Source organism: Sapajus apella, unplaced genomic scaffold (genome assembly GCF_009761245.1).
Source record: "Sapajus apella isolate SASKATOON/1434 unplaced genomic scaffold, GSC_monkey_1.0 scaffold41, whole genome shotgun sequence".
In the NCBI taxonomy this organism is placed as follows: domain Eukaryota; kingdom Metazoa; phylum Chordata; class Mammalia; order Primates; family Cebidae; genus Sapajus; species Sapajus apella.
Genome location: NW_022436981.1, coordinates 18,243,047 through 18,262,083, shown reverse-complemented (window position 1 = coordinate 18,262,083; position 19,037 = coordinate 18,243,047). Strand labels below are relative to the sequence as shown.

Here is a 19,037-nt window from a genome sequence, read left to right as displayed (position 1 = left end):
GGGGTTGGGGAGATGGGGGAGGGATAACATTAGGATAAATACCTAATGTAGGTGATGGGGGGATGGAAGCAGCAAACCACCATGGCATGTGTATACATATGTAACAATCCTGCAAGATCTGCACATGTACCCCAGAACTTAAAGTATAATTTTTTTAAAAAAGGCAAAAAACGTCCAAAACTAATAACCATGAATATTATAGTAATTCTACTTCTGTAATACCCAAGTATTACTGAAAAGCACTAAATAGTAACAAACTTGAATAAAACTCCTCTGTGTAACAGTTCTCTCATCTTTGGGTGTCACAGAATCTTTCTCACTTTTTATTGACATATAATTACAAATCAAATGTATCAATTTTAAGTGTATAACTTGATGTTGGATTGTTTGTAACGCAAAGGATAAATACTTGAGGTGACTGATACTCCATTCACCATGATGTGGTTATTATACATTGTACTCCTGTATCAAAATAGCTCATAAAACCCATATATATATACGTGTGTGTATATATATATACATGTATATATATATATATACATGTATATATATATACATACATATATATATATATAAAGTATATATATATATATGTACCTACAATGTAACCACAAAATTAAAAATTAAAAAAAAAAACATACAACCCTTGCATCAGAAAACATCACAAAAGAATCTAGTGAAAAACTGATTTCACATATGCAAGTACACAGATTTGTTTCAGACAATTTCAGGGTGTTTGTTACTTCTGAAAACCAATCCATGAACATCAGATTAAAATTCTTATTCACTGTCTTTTCATCTGTACTGGTTGTTAATTATTTGAGGCAATAAATATAAATTTATTACACTTCTATATCTAAAGTTCTTTAAAAATGACCTATTATTTTAATTACTGTTACCTTTTTAAATGAATGCTAACTGTAAATGCTGTTTTTATCTACTTGAGCAGCAATATAATGCTATCAGAACATATTAATATGATTTTCTTTTTAGATACAGGTTTATTTTTTCCATCTTTCAACGGGAATTCCTATTTAGAACTGCCCTTTTTGAAGTTTGACCTGGAGAAGGAACATAACAGAACTGTTACCATCTACCTGACTATAAAAACAAACAGTTTAAATGGAACTATTCTTTACAGTGAGTATTAAATGTCTGATTTCCTATATGTCATGTTTCTTTCTGAAACGTTAATCTATTGAATCAATGAATTATTCATTTAAATATTGTGGGCGAGCTTTTCCAGGCCAGTGTGTGAGGCATTACCAAAAAGAAATTTTAGTTCTTTGTAGTTTCTCTAGAAGTTTCTTTAATTTATGAGTCATTCAATGGAACGTGACTTACAAACAGGCTCTGAGCCGGCAAGACAGAATTTAGCAAGCATATGAATTTGACAGCATATGGCTATAGCAGTAAAACATAAATGCTGCAAATGTTTCAGAGCATATTTTTTATGATATAAATTACTAAATATGAATTAAGTTCAATACTTGATAACTTGGGAATAGGCATTCCAAAGCTGTGGTTCATTTGACAATCAAATTCCTACCACTCTTTTAGCAACATCTATTATCTTGATATAAGCTGTATTTTTTTAAAAGTGCTATTAACAGCATTTGCTTTAGGAAATGTCTTTACATCCAGAATTTTCTGCATTATTATGTACTTTGCTCATAAGGGTCTCTATAAGCAGAATTTATGGGCCTCTTTCTTCTCTGAATGAACATCACTAAGGTGTATTATCAGCAGGATTCAAAATATGACAATGGTTTTCTCTTTTGAAATAAATGCACAATAGTTTTAACAATTCCTCATATTGGAGGTGTAATGTCTTTAGTACTTTACTAGATTAACCTCCTTGGGGCAACTTATGATTTCCCAAATGATTTGCTCCTCTACTTTGAAACAGTTTGCTAAATTGATTCATCATTCTGTACATTCAGAACAAAATTTTTTAACCATGAGTAAAATGCCTAAAAGAAGTATTTGGGAAAGCTGGGTGAAGTTAGTAGCTTTTAACATTAAATTAAAACTAAGAATTTATGTTATATTTTAGCAAGAAATCAACTTGTCAGACTAGGCCAGTATTATTTATCCCCCAGGAGCAGAGGCACTCATGTTTAAATGATAGCTTTAGAGTATCTGGTTTATTTATGTTAAAAGACAAAGACAGAAGAAAATACAAAAGAAAAAACTGTTTTTGTATACAAAATCTAAGTGCTGGTAGATGACCATGAAATTTGGAAGTAATAGTGCATTGCAGGAAAAACAAAACAAAAACACAAAAGACACAAACATAATAATTGAAAGCTACAGAAAAAAGTGATTTTCTGGTTTTGCAATTTTTTAAGTTATATAGAATTGGAAGATGTTTCCTTGGGGAAAGTGTATTTTACCAACTAAAAACAGCTCATAGTTAAAGCAGCACCCAACCACTGGGAATTCTCCTGCTCTGGGTTCATGCCTCTGGCTCATGTTCATACCGACGCTTGGGTATGTTCTCTTTGAAGGCCAGAGAAATACATGCCAAGTATATATACACTCCAAGTTGGTACTTTAATTTAAATCCAATAAAAGTCAAGCTGATGATAAAGCCATCGGATCATTATTGCCATCCTTATTCAATGACCTATAGAAACAATCAAACTAGGAATTTAGTAAGAAAAAAATGCCATTGTAATGATTATCAATTTCTACCCTTGTCTTATTTAATTGTTGTTGTTATACTACTGGATAAATCAAAGCTGTTTATTCTAGAGAGTTCCAGAGCCAGTGAAGGGAGAAAATGTTTTTGTCTGTAAAGCATTCTTTCTGTGCATTTGTAAGGTGGTAATTTAATCCTACACTGTTGGGAATACCTCAGCAGAATGTTTCCTGGGGTTGCTACTTCTATCCTCTTAGAATTTTTCAACCTCATAAAAGCCTCACAACAGATGAACACAAAGATTTTTGCAATTCAGTTAGATACCCGTAATTTAAAAGGTGTCCCTTAACTTGACTTAAGGGATAATTATATTTGTTTTGAAATCAGGGTATTACGTGCAGGAGCAATTAAAAGTAGTGAGAAAATTAAAACAGATGTTTTACTTCAGATTTTAGGTGTTGATTTTAAGTTGCTTTGTTTTTAATTTTGCTGATTTTTTTTTATTCTTAAACATTTCAGTTCAACTCAATTCCATTTCACAAACATTTTTTGAACATTTATATTTTATATTATCAAATATTTAAGGGACAAGGAAAGAGAACTACCAGGCTGATAAACCAATGTCAGCTTTGAATTATATTCCTGGTTCAAAACTGCAGATTTATTTTGTCTCAGTTTGCTTCACCAACTAATTGATGTTGAAAAGGAACAAAAGAAAGATAAAACTTCAATTCTTATGGGGTTACAGTTAAAAATCCTTAGAAAAGATAGCTTTAAAAAGAACCCTCTGTGGGAGACAGACAGCTCTGAGAGCAGCAGTCAAGATGAAAAGAAAGCTTTTTGAATCTGGCACTGAACCAATTCAGAATTCTGGAACCCAGTCAAAGGAGCTACTAATAGGTCACGAGAGAAGGGATGAGACCACACAAAATTCTTTAGGTGCACTTTCAGACAATGAGCTCTATTACACAAGCAGTATCAATCAGGAGGTTTCGTCATGGGATATATTACCATGCAGTTGGATCCTTTCTGTGCTGCTGCTTTGAAAAGAAATAAGCATGCCCTGTGGAAGTATGTGATCTTTGAGAATTAGGAGCAGACATCTGACCAAGTCCCAGGAAGCAAATTACATGAGCAACTCCAGTGGGAGGAGAGGATTCAGAAGCAATCATTATATTACTTAATGTTTGTATTTAAAATAGGAAGTAAAAGAAGGACCACTCATAGATATTTGTTACAGAGAGTAATTGACAGATGAGTGGAATTATTGAGACCTTCTTTTTTTGCATTTAGAAAGGACTACAAGAAAAGATTTCTGATACTCCTGGAGAAAACAAATTAAATCTAAAGAGTTGTAACACCTGCCTTTCCCTATAAAATGATTTCCAGCAGAACATACAATATCTTCATTAGATACTTATTATATTCCATTCAAATGATGTGGCAAGGCCAATGAAATCCCACAGCATTTCCTGGCATCGTGTTAGATAGCATCTTCTTTTTTTCTTCTATGGAAAAAGACTGCTCTGTTTTAATCAATTTCATTGTGTGCACCATAAAATTCTTTGAATATCTTTGTCCCTCCTTAATGGTCCCAGTAGAGCTAGCTCCTGACAGATACAAAAAGGAGTAGGTTTGCAAATATGGATGGCTGAATCTCAAGTCATTCATGAGAAACTGCTTTTCATCATATTTCATCTTTTTTAGGACAGCAAAGCCAAATTCAACAAATTCTGAGTGCCTAAAAAGTGCATAGCAGTGTTTGGGCAATGTGAGGGATACAACGTTGAATAAGTGATGGGCTACATTCCTAGTTTCTCACCTTTTTGTAGATAGGTATGTAATTTTTTGGGAAACCTGATTGTGATATGTCTTAAATTAGAAGTATAAATTAAGAACTGGCACAGAGTAGAGAGATTCATTTTACCAGCAGTCTGTGCTTACATCTCCTCATTAAATAGAAAATACCTTTGTTAGTGTGTTTTCACACTGCTGATAAAGACATACCCAAGACTGGGTAAATTATAAAGAAAACGTTAATGGACTCACAGTTCCATGTGGCTGGGGAGGCCTCACAATCATGGCAGAAGGCGAAAGGCACATCTTACATGGCAGCAGGAAAGAGAGAATGAGAGCCAAGTGAAAGGGGAAACTCCTTAAAAAACCATTAGATCTCATATGAATTATTTACCACCACCAGAACAATATGGGGGAAAAAACGCCCCCATGATTCAATTATATCCCACCAGGTCCCTCCCACTGGGAATTATGGGAGCTACAATTCAGGATGAAATTTGGGTGGGGACACAGCCAAACTATATCAGCCTTGTAATCTGGGACTGTTTTGTAGTTCTCCTTCCGCGGCACCTCCTAAAAACCTCCACCAGTGCCTTGCATAAAGTAGGCAATTGAGTGGAATAGTTCTTAAGTTTTATGTCAATTACTCGACCTTGACAGTTTTGATAAAATATAAGTAGGTATTGAATAAGTATAAGGTATTGAATAAGTATAAATATAAGTAGGTATTGAAATTATCCCATTGAACATCATTATAATTTCTTCCTCTGACAAATAGAAACAAACAGACACAAAGTTCCAAGGTTTAGTCAAAATGTATTTTGAATCAATGATAGTTTTTTCATGCTTTTAAGAAATCAGGAATATAGCACGGGTTGCCAAGTTTTTCTACAACTATCAGAAATAAATATTTGAAGTAGATGTATTTGCAAGCTGCACAGTTTAATTCTGCCATTGTAGCCTGAGAGCAGCTATGAACAATGTAAGTGAATGAGTGCGGCCATGTTTCAATTGCTAACTTTATTAACAAACTCAGACAGTGTGGGAATTTGGTGCATGGGCCACAGATTGCCAATCCTTGACCTAGAATTATGTGATTCATTAAACTTCATCTAAAATAGAATAATTATATTCTACTTATACAATTGAAATTTATGAAGAAGTAAGTCAATGAGGTATACATTTAACCTGTTTAAAACAGTGATTGGCAAATGACAGCCCTGAAGAAAGTGACTTATTCAGATAATGCTTTCACTCTCTTCCTCTGGTCTAGGGAATTAAGGTCTTAGGACACAAGATTTTTGTCTAAGAGGTCTCCTGAGTATTATATCCATTTAACAGCCATGTTCATCCTAAAAACAAGTAGACTAAAAATCATGGTATCAAAAATGGGAGAGTAGCAAAACAGACAATTGGTGGAATTTGGGGTTTTCATTTTTATTCATTTCACTCAAATGAAGAGGACCCATTTCTGTGTTTTTATTGGTTAAACACAATTAGCAGGATTGAAAAGTTTAAAATAGGGTCTCTATAAATTTCAGAAATTGGCCCAAAGCCAGTCTCCAATAGCATGTAATAAACATGGGTGCAATCATTAATTACATATACCAGCCTGCTGCCATGATCCTTCACTTCTCCCCAGAGTGTCTGTCTGCCAACGTCCCACTGACAAACTAGCTTACGCTGACGCTGCTTATCATCAGCCCATGTCATCATTGTTGCTCTAAGAGGTCTTCATACCATGAGCAACTGCTGCTGAGGTTGCTACTAGAATTACTGCTGTATACAAATCCAAACATTTAGGGAGAACCAGGAAAGGAGAGTTCTAAAACTACAGAAGCAGCATCTGTGTTCCAACAGAGATCTCAATGCAAGCTAACAGAACAGGGTTTATCATATGCTATGAAGGCGGTACCAGGGATAAAGAGATCATCTGAATCTGACTGCTGTCACAGGTAGCCCCGATTGAAATGTCAGCAGATAACCAAGGATAGATTTGAACCCAAGTCAGTGTGAGCTAGCTGTACAATACAGGGTAAATTCGTTCACCTTTCTATGTTTTAGTTTGACTACAAGTGATGCAAATATGTTTATATTACCAAACTTCACAAGGTTTGAAATGTATTATCTATGTAAGTATTTTAAAAAATATAAGACATGATAAAAATGCAAGGCATTTTTCTTTTAAGATAGAGAGAAATCCATGTCATTAGCCAGGCACAGTGGCTCACACCTGTAAACCCAGCACTTTGGGAGGTTTAGGTAGGCGGATCACCTGAGGTCAGGAGTTCACAACCAGCCTGGCTAACATGGTGAAACCCTATCTCTACTAAAAATACAAAATATTAGCTGGGCGTGGTGGCGGACACCTGTAATCCCAGCTACTAGGGAGGCTGAGGCAGGAGAATTGCTTGAACCCAGGAGGCGGAGGTTGCAGTTAGCCAAGATTGTGCCATTGTACTCCAGCCTGGGCAACAAGAGCGAAACTCCGTCTCAAAAAAAAAAAAGAAAAAAAACAAAAATCCATGTCACTTTATGGAAATTTCCAGATTTAATAATCTAGGTACCTAATTTAATAATGTAACATCTGCACTGATAACTATTAATTCTATAAGGAATGATGTTAGATGTTATTTTAATTCAAACTGATAACCAATGAACGTCTTTTGAGTGTTTATTTATAAATTATCTCAATTCAAATTGTTGTTGATATTTGGAGCATTATTACAATAGCTCAATTAGAGAAGAATATCCATGTTTAATGAAAGTGGTACCATATAAACAATAAATAATATCTTCAATATTTTGATGACGTGATAAAGTATCCATGTTTAGAAAATTCCAGAGGTACAATTCAACTCAGTATCTAAGCAAACTAAAATTGTAAAAAAGTTGACTAGGATATCCTTTTTTCTCCCTCTATGCGATATTTATTTCATTATTATTTCTTTTTTATGAGACTAATTATATATATCTTTACATATCAGATTCAAACTTGTTAGGATTATCTCTCTAAAAGCTATGAGATTTAGATACTAGAAACTATTGTTTTGAGAGGAATACTGTAATTACTATTTACTCTTCTAAGCAGCACTTTTATGCTTAACAAATCTTAAATTAGCAGACACAATCATTTTATTAGGGATAAATAAAATTTGAGAACTAGAGATTTTATACAGTTTTGAAATGTAGTCTGATAAAACTTTCAGAAAAAGAAATCAATAAATAATTCATTTTGAAAATTACTACAAAAAGTCTAAAAGGATCATGATTACCATTATTACTCCTGTACCAACCTAATATTTCAAGAAGAGGACAGGTTCACACCTCTCTAATGGATCATCAAGCATCTTTTCAGTGAAACAACAGAGTGACTTTCTTTCAGTGGCTTAATAATTAACTCTTCTATGGAGTTTCAAGTCCTGCCTGAAGGTAGCACAAACATTATGGGGAAAATATTCTAGACACTGCCTTTAACATTTGCCCTATATATGTATTTGCAAACATACATATATATATATAGATATAGATATAGATATATACACATGCATATATACATACATAGAGAGAGATTCACATTTGCTTGATGTCTAGATTCAGTGAGCAATGTTGAACTAAATTTAATATGACATATGGATTACTCAATCCATAAGGCTTAATATAAAAATACATACGTTTATCTAAGAATAGTCATTACTTAACAATTTTCCTAGTTCTGCTTTGAAAATTCTCAAGTTTCTTTCTCTTTTCCTAATTACCACTAATTTTTCCATTCTAAAATCAAATAATTTTTATCATAATTGTGTTTGAAAATATGTCTTTAATACTGTTTGGCAAAACCAGAGTTCCTACTGAATGTGTTTATTCATAGCTTTTCTCTACTTATAGAATCCTAGGGTTACATGATAGAAAGTCAACTGATTTGAGGGTGAAAAAAGTCAATTAAATAATATGTCTTTTATTCCCTACAGCAGTTAATTTGCTATAGAATCATGGAAACACATCAGCAGTGTCAGATCCTCCACTTTCCCACCTACCATCACATGCTATTTGCAGAATACTTTGAACTTTTTAAAAAGTATTACATAAAACCACGAATTGCTTAATAGAATGAATCAATGTGGTAAATTAAAAGCTATTAATATATAGCAGACTGTAAAGAGAACTAAGTTTCCTTATTCATTTTTATTCCCATTACCTTTATTAAAATAGTCTTATTTTGTACCATACAATGCAATAAAGCCTCTACAGTCCATAATGGGATGTTGGTATACTTGATTAAGACTATTCATCTCTGTCATTGATGCTGAGCTTCCTTTAAAAATTACTCATTCTTGCATCATACTACATGTATCTTGTTGAATGTGTATAGTCAATCTTTAAAATTCAGTTTTGGAAGTTTTGAAAAACAAACCTTGTGCATATGGCACAACAGCTTGACCTAAATGTTCAGCTGTTCTGTTTTACCCTATGCTATATATCTTACTTTTAAAGCTTATCTCAAAAATATGAGTCTGAAATGGTAACAAAGCAGTTTATAAAAATATTAAGAAGTAGAAAACTTCTGAGTTGAAATAATAGAATGCAACAGGATAACAGGCTGTCCTTTAATGCATTCCACCCTTCCCACTCACAAAATCATGGGAGTAGAGAACAAGTCAACAATTCAGGAAAGAAAAACCTTATGCCATTTTATAGTATAACCTTTTACAGGTCCAAGGAGAAACACACAAGTGCTGGTGCAGTTTCGTATTTCTAAATATGCTCCTTCTCCCAACCACCACTTCACTTCTACTCCAGAAAAAGGTCAAGAATAATACTAAAAATTTTAAATTATACCCTCAACTTCGGATAAAGGTAGCCTCATCAACTGAATAGGAAGCTGGGGGAAAATAAGGAAAAACACTAAAGAGTGAAGCCAAAAAAAAACAAAAAAACAAAAAAAAAACCTGCTAATGGATCTCAGAAGATGCAGAAAACGTAAAGCTGCATTGCCCTATGCCAGGCAGTGGGCTAATTTGCACATCGTCCAGCTGAAGTCCTCAGAAGTGATAAAAACCCAGATGGGTTCAGTGGATCCCAAAATAGGACATTTAGAAGGATCTCAAATGAGTGATTTTCAACCATATGCCTTTTGTCACTCTAACTTATTATTAAATCTTTAATGCTGTTATTTTATCTATTTCCTTATGCAATATTGATTTAATCTTTTATTATTATGTATTACTTTGTGTTGCTCTTATACTGAATTTGTATTCTCAGTAAGTTCTATAGCATATGTAGTTCACAAATAAACATCTGAGAATTTAATATTTAACATCCTAAGAATCATTTACTTTGATGATTTTAGATTAGAAATCAAAATGAAAAAATTAAAAATTGACCCCCACATTATTTTTGTACTGCTGCTATACCAAGTTACCACTAAAACAATAGAACTGTATTCTCTTACGGTTCTGGAGGTCAGAGGTCTGAAATTAGTCTTATGGAGATAAAGGCAAGCTGTCAGCAGGACTGGTTCCTTCTGGAGGCTCCAGAGGAGAATCCATTCCTTGCCTCTTCCAGCTTCTGGTGGCTGTCAGCATTCTGTGGCTTGTGGCTGCATCACTCCAGTCTCTGCTTCTGTAGTCACACAGCCTTTTCTCATCTGCCATCAAGTCTCCTTCTTCCTTTCTTTTATAAGGACACTTGTGTCTACATTTAGGGACCACCCATATAATATAGGATAATCTCTCCATTTCAAGCTCCTTAATTTAATCACATCTGCAAAGTCTCTTTTACAGTATCAGATAACACTCACAGCTTCCAACAACATGGTGTCTTTGAGTGTCATAATTCAGTTTATTCCAACTCCGTACTTTACATTACACAGAAAAATTAATTCTAGGTAGAGTGCAGAGCTTAAGTAAAGCTTAGTAGAAGCTAATGTAGAATAACTTTATGACTTTGGGGAAGGCAAAGATATCTTAAACATGACATGAAAGGACTAATCATAACTCTGAAGGAAACAATTCATAAACTGATTTACACTAAAATTAAGCATGTATGCTTATCAAACTCACCCTTGAGAAACTGGCAAGCCAATCTACAGAACTGAAGAAGATATTTACAATCTATGTAGTTGACAAAGAGCTTGTATTCAATGAGAAAAAAAAAGCAAACAACTAAATATAAATATGATCAAGAAACACAAAGTGACATTTCACAAGAGTATATCAAAACATACAGTAAAAATGAGAATATGTTCAACTTCACCAATATAAGGAAAGTAAAATTAAAGCTATAATAAACGGAATGGTGAAATCTACAAGGTGACCATACCAAGTAATGGTAAGGCTATGGATCAGCTGGCCCTCCTGTACACTGCTGGTAAAGAGTTAAATATAAACAATTATTTTGGAAAACTGGCAACAGCTACTAAAGTTAATCATATTTATGCTTTTTGACAGACCAATTCAACTTCTAGATGTGTACACAACAGAAATGGATGCAATTTAACTGAAAGACATATGTAAAATGCTCATAGCAGCATTATTCACAGTAACCAAAACCTAGGGGAGAAATGGTTATCTACACTAGAAAGAATAATTGAAGAGATTAATTTAATGGAATATTACCAAACAATGATAATGAATGAACTGTGGCATAATGCTACCTCTCAAACATAACACAGAGCAGGAAACAAAGGTAGTAGTCCCTCATTATTTCCAAGGGATACATTCCAAGATCCACCTGACACTATGGATAGTACTGAACCTTATCAATACTACATTTTTTCCTATACATGCATGCCAATGATTAAGTTTAATTTGTAAATTAGTAACAGTAAGACATTAATACCAACACATAACAGAATGATCATAACTATATACTATAATAAAAGTTATGTGAATATGGTCTCCTTCTCAAGATATTTTATTGTACTGTAATTCACCTGTTTTGGGACTGTCATAAAGAGAGGATTACAATAGACATAAAGAAACCATACAATATGATTCCACTAATATGAAGATTAAAATCAAGTAAAACTAACAATAGCTGTTAAACATCAAGATGGTGGCTACTTTTGGTGAAGCATAGAAAAGAGTAGTTACTGGTAGGACTTCTAACAATGCAGATAATGGTCTTTTCCTTAACTTGGGTGGTGTTTAGGTAAGTGGGTTCACTTTGTGATTACTCACTGAGCTTTATGCTTATAATTTGTGCTATTTTCTGTGTAAGTTACACGTCAGTTAGTAAAGTTCCATGCGCTTCCAGGGAGAGATGTCCAAATTTTAAGTAAAAAGAGAAAGATGAATGAAGCCATTTATTAAATTTTTGAATAAAGTATGATCTCACTTTTTAAAATAAAATTGGGATATGTAAATATTTGCATGTGGGGAGACAGGTGATAGAAAAGAACATTTCAAAGTGAGGATGAAGAATGAGATTAGGGAAAAGAACTATTTCTCTTTTTCTCTATATATTTATTTTGAATTTTGTAAAAGACGCATATTGCTTTGTAATTAAAATACAAATAACTATAAGAAATTAGAAATAAAAAATAAAATTTACACATTAGATTCAATAATAAATACAAGTTATAAGAACTTATAATGGCACTTTAAATTTATTATTTAATTATGACAATAGTTCTAGTACTCACAGTAGTCACACTCACTATCTCATTTAAACATATGAGGAAAGTTTTAAAATAGTTAAGGATATCTGGCTACTAGGTAACAATCAGAAGTTAAAACTCACTTCAAGTTAATGTTAATACCATGCTATCCTCAGCCTGTTGAAAATAATGTATATTCCTAAAATGGTGCTTATTACATTGAAAAATTACTTAACAGCACTCCTACCAATCCCCTAAATCATTCTTCTTTCATGGCAAAGATTATGTTTGTTGAATGAATATTATTCAAAAAATATCTAAATCTACATTAATTACTGATGTATTGTTTTTTCTTAAAGGTAATGGGAATAATTTTGGAAAGCAGTTTCTTCATTTATTTCTTGTGGAAGGAAGACCCTCAGTTAAATATGGATGTGGAAATTCTCAAAATATTTTAACTGTTTCTGCTAATTACAGCATTAACACAAACGCATTCATCCCTATCACAATACGGTAAGTACTGTACTCCACAGTAGTTCTGAACTATAGTGCTGAACTCTTTTTTTTTTTTTTCTTTTTTGAGATGGAGTCTCACTGTGTCACCCAGGCTGGCGTGCAGTGGCACGATCTCAGTTCAGTGCAACCTCCGTCTCGCAGGTTCAAGCGATTCTCATGCTTCAGCCTCCCCAAGTAGCTGGGATGAAAGGTGTGCACCAACACACCAGGCTAACTTTTTGTATTTTTAGTAAAGACGGGGTTCCACTATGCTAGCCAGGCTGGTCTTGAACTCCTGGCCTCATGATCTGTCCGCCTCAACCTCCCAAAGGGCTGGGATTACAGGCATGAGCCACCACACCTAGCCTGAACTCTATTCATCAAATGTTATTTATATGTGTAATAGCCACCCAAAAATGAAAAGAATTTTAAAAGTGCATCTGAAAATTGTTTTATTTACTTTTTTATTTTTGCTTTTTTTTTATTTTTACAGTTAGGTGGAATAAACTACAAATTGAACTAAGCTATAATTTAATACTATCCTATGGCAATCAATCAAATTGCACACAGAGTATATCAATTTTATTTGAAAATACTATGGTGCAAGCAAATAAAGCATCAAGTTGTTCAGCTAAAACTAAGATCCTGTTTAGTTGTTCAAGAAAGGATAGCTGCTAGGAATTGGTTAGTGGCAGCCATTGAGTGCACAAAAAAAGAAAACCCAGTATTAAAAAAAAAAAAAAAAAAAAAAAAAAAACCAACAGAATATTAAATGAAAATGTCTTTCTGGATTATGTAAATTTTTGGAAAGCAGTCTTTGAATTCATTTATGCTTCAAAATTAGGAAAAATCAAAAAAGAGAAATTCCTAAATATGATGGTCACATCTCAGGGGCATTAATAAACATAAGTTACATGTAGGATCTAAGAATTTAAAATTTTTTATCAGTATAGCTCAAATTTTTCATCTAGTCATAATTGTCTCCAGAGTTACTCTATGTCATTGAAAAATATTCTGAGACTGAGTTCACCTTTAAAATGACAAATAGATAAGTTAGTCTGATCAACAGGAATCTTGGCTAACCTATGAAGGTTATATAAATTAAACAAACTTTCTCAGAGACTGCATCAGTCTGAAAATAACATCAACAAAATTGACACCAATCTCAAAATGAAACTCCTTACAGGCAGGGATGGTTTCTTACTCATTTTTAATGCAATTAACAGGGCATCTGGCAAATAGGAGATACTCAGTAAATGTCTGAATGAATGAAGAAATGAGGGTGTCTGGGCTGGGCAATTCAGTTGATTATAACAAGAAGGCAATGAAATTACTCTAAGGTAATGAAATTATTATTTGCAGATTAGGTATACCCTCTGGAACACTGAGTTCCATACAGACAGAACAAACTCCTTCATTGCAACGGACAAATATTTCAACCATTTCTGTTGTGTTTACTGTTAATCACTAAAAAGAACCAGATGAGAAGCTGAGTAACAGAAAACTGTTTAAAGAGCATTTCTATTAATAAGATCATTGTTTTATACAATGTCAACATTCTGTACAGTCAACAGCACTTTCAGTTATACATGAAATAATTTCTATTCAGGGTCAAATTCTTAGAGAAGTTATTTTCTTCTTGACTTTCAAGTAATAAACTAATGGTGCAGTCCTCCAACCACTCAGATTTCTGATATAGCCTCAGGAAAAAAAAACAACCTGTAAAATAAATATTGATGCTTCCAGTAAAACTGAAAATCAAGGACTTGCCAGTGTTTGAATTAATTTAATCAAAACTTTAGAAAAGAAAAATGAGTTATCGCTATGAATTTAAAAATGCAAATCTGCTTTGTCTTATAGGCTAAGCAAGCTCTCAACGTCTTAATATTTGCATCTCATTTTTTCTTCGTGTTTCTCCTGGTTTTTATTCTATATTTAGTTTCAGATATTCATTTAACAAATGGTTCTTACTCTATTTGTAGCACTATGCTAAGCTACTAGAATTCAATGGTAAGCCAAAACAGAGAAAAAATCCAAATTCTTATGTGTATAGTGAGGGAGACTGACAAGTAGACACACTAATGAAGGAGTAAGTATAATTTGAGATGTGTTGTAAATGAAACATGATGCAGGAAGAACAAGTTAAAAAAGTAGCCTGGCCTGTGCTAGAGAGACCAAAGAGCTTTAAAAATGAATAGAGGTGAACTTGATAAAAGAAAAAACAGCCAAATCAGTGGTTATGAGTTTCAGGCAGAGGAAAGAATACGTGAAAAACCCCTTGGGAAGCAGCTGGATCACCTGAGGTCAGAAGTTCTAGACCAGCCTGGCCAACAAGATGAAACCCCATCTCTAGTAAAAAATACAAAAAAAAATTAGCCAGGCATGGTGGCGGGTGCCTATAATCCCAGCTACTAGCGAGGCTGAGGCAGGATAATCCCTTGAAACCAGGAGGTAGAGATTGCAGTGAGCCGAGATCGTGCCACTGCATTCCAGCCTGGGTGACAGAGCAAGACTTCGCGGGCGCGCGCGCGCGCGCGCGCGTGTGTGTGTGTGTGTGTGTGTGTGTGTGTGTGTGTGTGTGTGTGTAAACCCTACAGTAAAAAAAACATGGCATATTTAGATTCAGATACCCAAAAGAACAGTGTGTTTTGAACAGACAAGCAGAAGAAAGTAGCTTAGTAATGGAAGACAAAGTTTGAAAGGTAGACAGTTTGCAAATGTCTGGCCTTGCAGCTGTGTTAAGGAATAATTGCAGGAGCCAGTTAGATGGTTATTGTATATTCAAGTAAGATATAATGATGGTTTGGACTAGACTAGTGTCAGAGATAAAGTGACATATCTATGACATAATTAGGAGGAAAATTGTGACTCATTAAATACTAGGAGTAAAAATAAAGGTGTCAAATTATGTGAAATTGGATAGCAGATTTTATCATCCACTGAGATAATAAACAATGCAAGAAGAGCAGGTTAGATTGAGAAGATCATGAGTTTAAGCTTGAATATGCTGAGATTAAGGTGCCCTTGAAACATAAAGTGGAGTTTTCAATTGAATACATGCAAGTAAAGGTCAGAGAAGACATCTGGATGGAAAAGATGAATTTATGAGTTATCACTGTGCAGACGATAACTTTTAAACTATGGGAATGGATAAGAGTATACAGTAGAAAAAATTGCATGGAATGACTCTTAAGGAGCTAACATTTAATGACTACAGAGTGGAAGATAAAATCCTAAAGGAGTCTGACAAGGAATAACTAGGAAGTAACAGCCAAAGAAGGAATAGAGTGTCACGGCAGGCAATGGCAAAGTTTATCAGATGTTCCAGTCCACTGGACTGTCCACATGATTCCATGACCTCAAGACTTCAGTACAGCAGGATAGAGGAAGAAGCCCGATTGGAGAAAAAAAAAAAAAAAAGAAAATCAAGGTAGCATGTTTATACAACTCCTTGAAGAAGTTTTAACATGAAAGTATAAAAAGAGGTAAGATGGTAACTACGGAAAGGTGAGGAATCGAGGAAAAAAATATAACATGAAAGAAATTTGAGTATGTTTTATTGTTAATTCAAATTACTTGTTGACTAGAAGTTGTTAATACATAGAACACTGAAGAAAAAGGGAGAACATAGTTATTTATTTAGAGTTCCGCTCTCATTGCCCAGCCTGGAGTTCAGTGGCACGATCTTGGCTCACTGCAACCTCTGCCTCCCGGGTTCAAGCAATTCTCCAGCCTCAGCCTCCCTGAGTAGCTAGGACTACAGACATGTGCCACCAGGGCTGGCTACTTTTTCGTATTTTTAGTAGACACAGGGTTTCACCATGCTGGCCAGGCTGGTCTTGAACTCCCAACCTCGTGATCTCTCTGTCTCAACCTCCCAAAGTGCTGGGATTACAGGACTGATCCACCGCGAGTGGCAGAGGACATAAGTTTCTTTAAAATTTGGACCAGTAAGATACCATGTACATGAGAGAAGATTCCTGCCAGAGGGCAGGGAAAACAGAGATACATAGCTTGAGGCTTCCGATTTCTGTCATTGCGGATGTCCCTGGATTTATGATTGCCTTCACTTTATCTGACCAGTTGTTTATGCCACCTTCTCTTGCTGTCTCATGTGTTTAGTCTTACTTCATCATTAACTGGGCAAAAGTTAGAATTTAAAGGTCTTTTTGTATGGCATTTTCTATCTGAATTCTCACTAACAAAACTTTTCCTATGCAAATGCAGGGTAAATTTCTCCCTTAAGAGGATGTAAATTAGGTTCCTTTTTCATCATATCAACATTGATGGAATTTCTTTAATATTTAAGAATTTGACAATTAAAAAATATAGCATGATTGCTAAAAAACTGCCTCAGCCACCGAAGTAGCTGGGATTACAGCTGTGCATCCCCATGCCCAGCTAATTTTTGTAATTTTGGTAGAGATGAGGTTTCACTATGTTGGCCAGGCTGTCTTGAACCTCTGACTTCAAGTGATCCACCTGCCTCAGCCTCCCTAAGTGCTGGGATTACAGGCATGATCCACCATGCCCAGCCTGATTAAAAAAACACTTATTTTCAGAAATTAATGGAATAAACCATAAGGCAAACATGTAAAATATGGCTTTCTTTTTTATTTATTAGCTACTATTTTTTGTTATTAGCCAGTACTTCCTCCAACTAAATCCACCGTACATCTGTAGGACAGAGGCAGAAGTAGAACAGACTTGAATAAGCCAGTTGTAGTGATTGAGGTCAATTCAGTATCAAGATAGAAGTTCTTCTTAAATGAAATGGAGCAGAGATCACAGTTCTACAGATACATTGTAATTCATACTCATGCACAGTTTGTCTTTCATTTCAACAAATTTTGAAAGGGATCACATAGAGAGCGCTATTGGTTTTCACAAGGGTTATTCTCTTTTGGGGAAGTTCAGAAAAATTGTCTTACTATATATATACTTTTTTAAGTTTCTGAAGTTTAAAATTTTCTGGCCCCTTAGTGTCTGTTTTACACAAAAGCTAGCTTTTCCCCAGTATTTTCTTCTCTAAAAAAGTCTGGGGCTGGGCGGGGGGGAAATAGGGGAAGGACAGCGGGGGGGGGTGGGGAGTTGGGGAGAGATAGCATGGGGAGAAATGCCAGACATAGGTGATGGGGAGGAAGGCAGCAAATCACACTGCCATGTGTGTATCTATGCAACAATTGAACACGTTCTTCACATGTACCCCAAAACCTAAAATGCAATTTAAAAAAAAAAAAAGCCCTGTGTCCTTTCTTCTATGTGATTTACAGTGCCATCTGCATGTTTTAAAGCTACATAGCCCATTCCATCTTCCTAAGATGCTACTAACACACCTGAGAACATTTCCTAAAAGATTTATCCAGAGTTGTAAAATTATCCATGTCTGTTGAAGGTACACTCTAATACCTAATAATTTATTTTGGTCAGCAAACTCTTAGGGTAGCCAAAGTAGGATATTGGCCAAGAATTGTATTACTGCCAGAGTCACACATCTTGATTACCTACTTTTTAATAGGTCAGTGTAAGAAATGCATGGTTTAAGATCAACTGGACAGAGGGTGAAAAACTGTCTAACAGTTGGGCAGCAAGAATGCTTATTAGTATTTGCTAAAACCCAAATATAAGTCAGGGGAAACTGTAGACATATTTATCACATTATCTTTGGTACTGTTTGGTTCAGAAAACAAAATAAAAACTGCTAAGTTTTATAAATTGACTAAATTTTATCTCCTGTTGTCTTTCCACATCTGTAAGATAAAACCTCATACAAATTATATATGTATATCGGTGCAAGATTTTTTAAAAATCATTTTGATTAGCTCATTTCTCACAGTTGTTTAAGAAAGATAGAAATTTATTGTAATGCAAAATCAGCATTAACATCACAAAATGGGAAGAATGATTCTGAGTAGGATTGATATTGGTCATATAAAATTAAGATATTTATTAATAAGTAATTTATAGAAAAATATGAAGGGAAGAGACAACTTCTTACAATACTCATATTTGTTAAAAGCTCTCAGACACCTCTGCTCAACCTCAGATTCCAGTTTTCTGCCCTTTCCCCACGTATATTCTCTGCATTGCATCTTGCTTGCCCAGATGGTATTGACCTATAACTCAATATAGAGCATGAGTAAGAGATCCTTCAATGTCGTGTAAGAAAAAAAGAATATCCATACTCTTACATATAATTTTGACAGTAACTAAAAATGTTACCTGTGTTTCTAATTTTCTAAAACATGAAAGTTTTCACATAGTCTTGATCGTTATTATATAAGCTATAGATTGCATGCCGGTAGTCTCAGAGCCAAGAAGCTATGTAATAGTGAGAGCCTTCACTTCTTGAAACAGATGGTGACTTCTGAACTGTGCTAAATCTATAAGATATCGGATTTATTCATAAAATGTTGCCATGTCAATATGGAAAATTTGGCAAGATTTTCCTCTTAAAAAGGTCAAACTTCATCACTTCAATATTAATTTCTGTATCTTTTT

At 34.4% G+C, this 19,037-nt stretch overlaps 1 protein-coding gene across 1 annotated transcript in view; it reads left to right on the top strand.

The window, feature by feature from the left end:
• Nucleotides 1–587: 587 nt before the first annotated feature.
• Nucleotides 588–19,037, top strand: part of LOC116565673 (protein eyes shut homolog) — a 360,208-nt gene continuing 341,758 nt past the window's right edge. The window contains exons 1-2 of the mRNA XM_032299379.1: nt 588–1,140; nt 12,401–12,554. Coding sequence (XP_032155270.1) covers nt 912–1,140; nt 12,401–12,554 — 383 coding nt within the window. The 5' untranslated portion in view covers nt 588–911. The remainder of the gene's footprint in view (nt 1,141–12,400; nt 12,555–19,037) is intronic.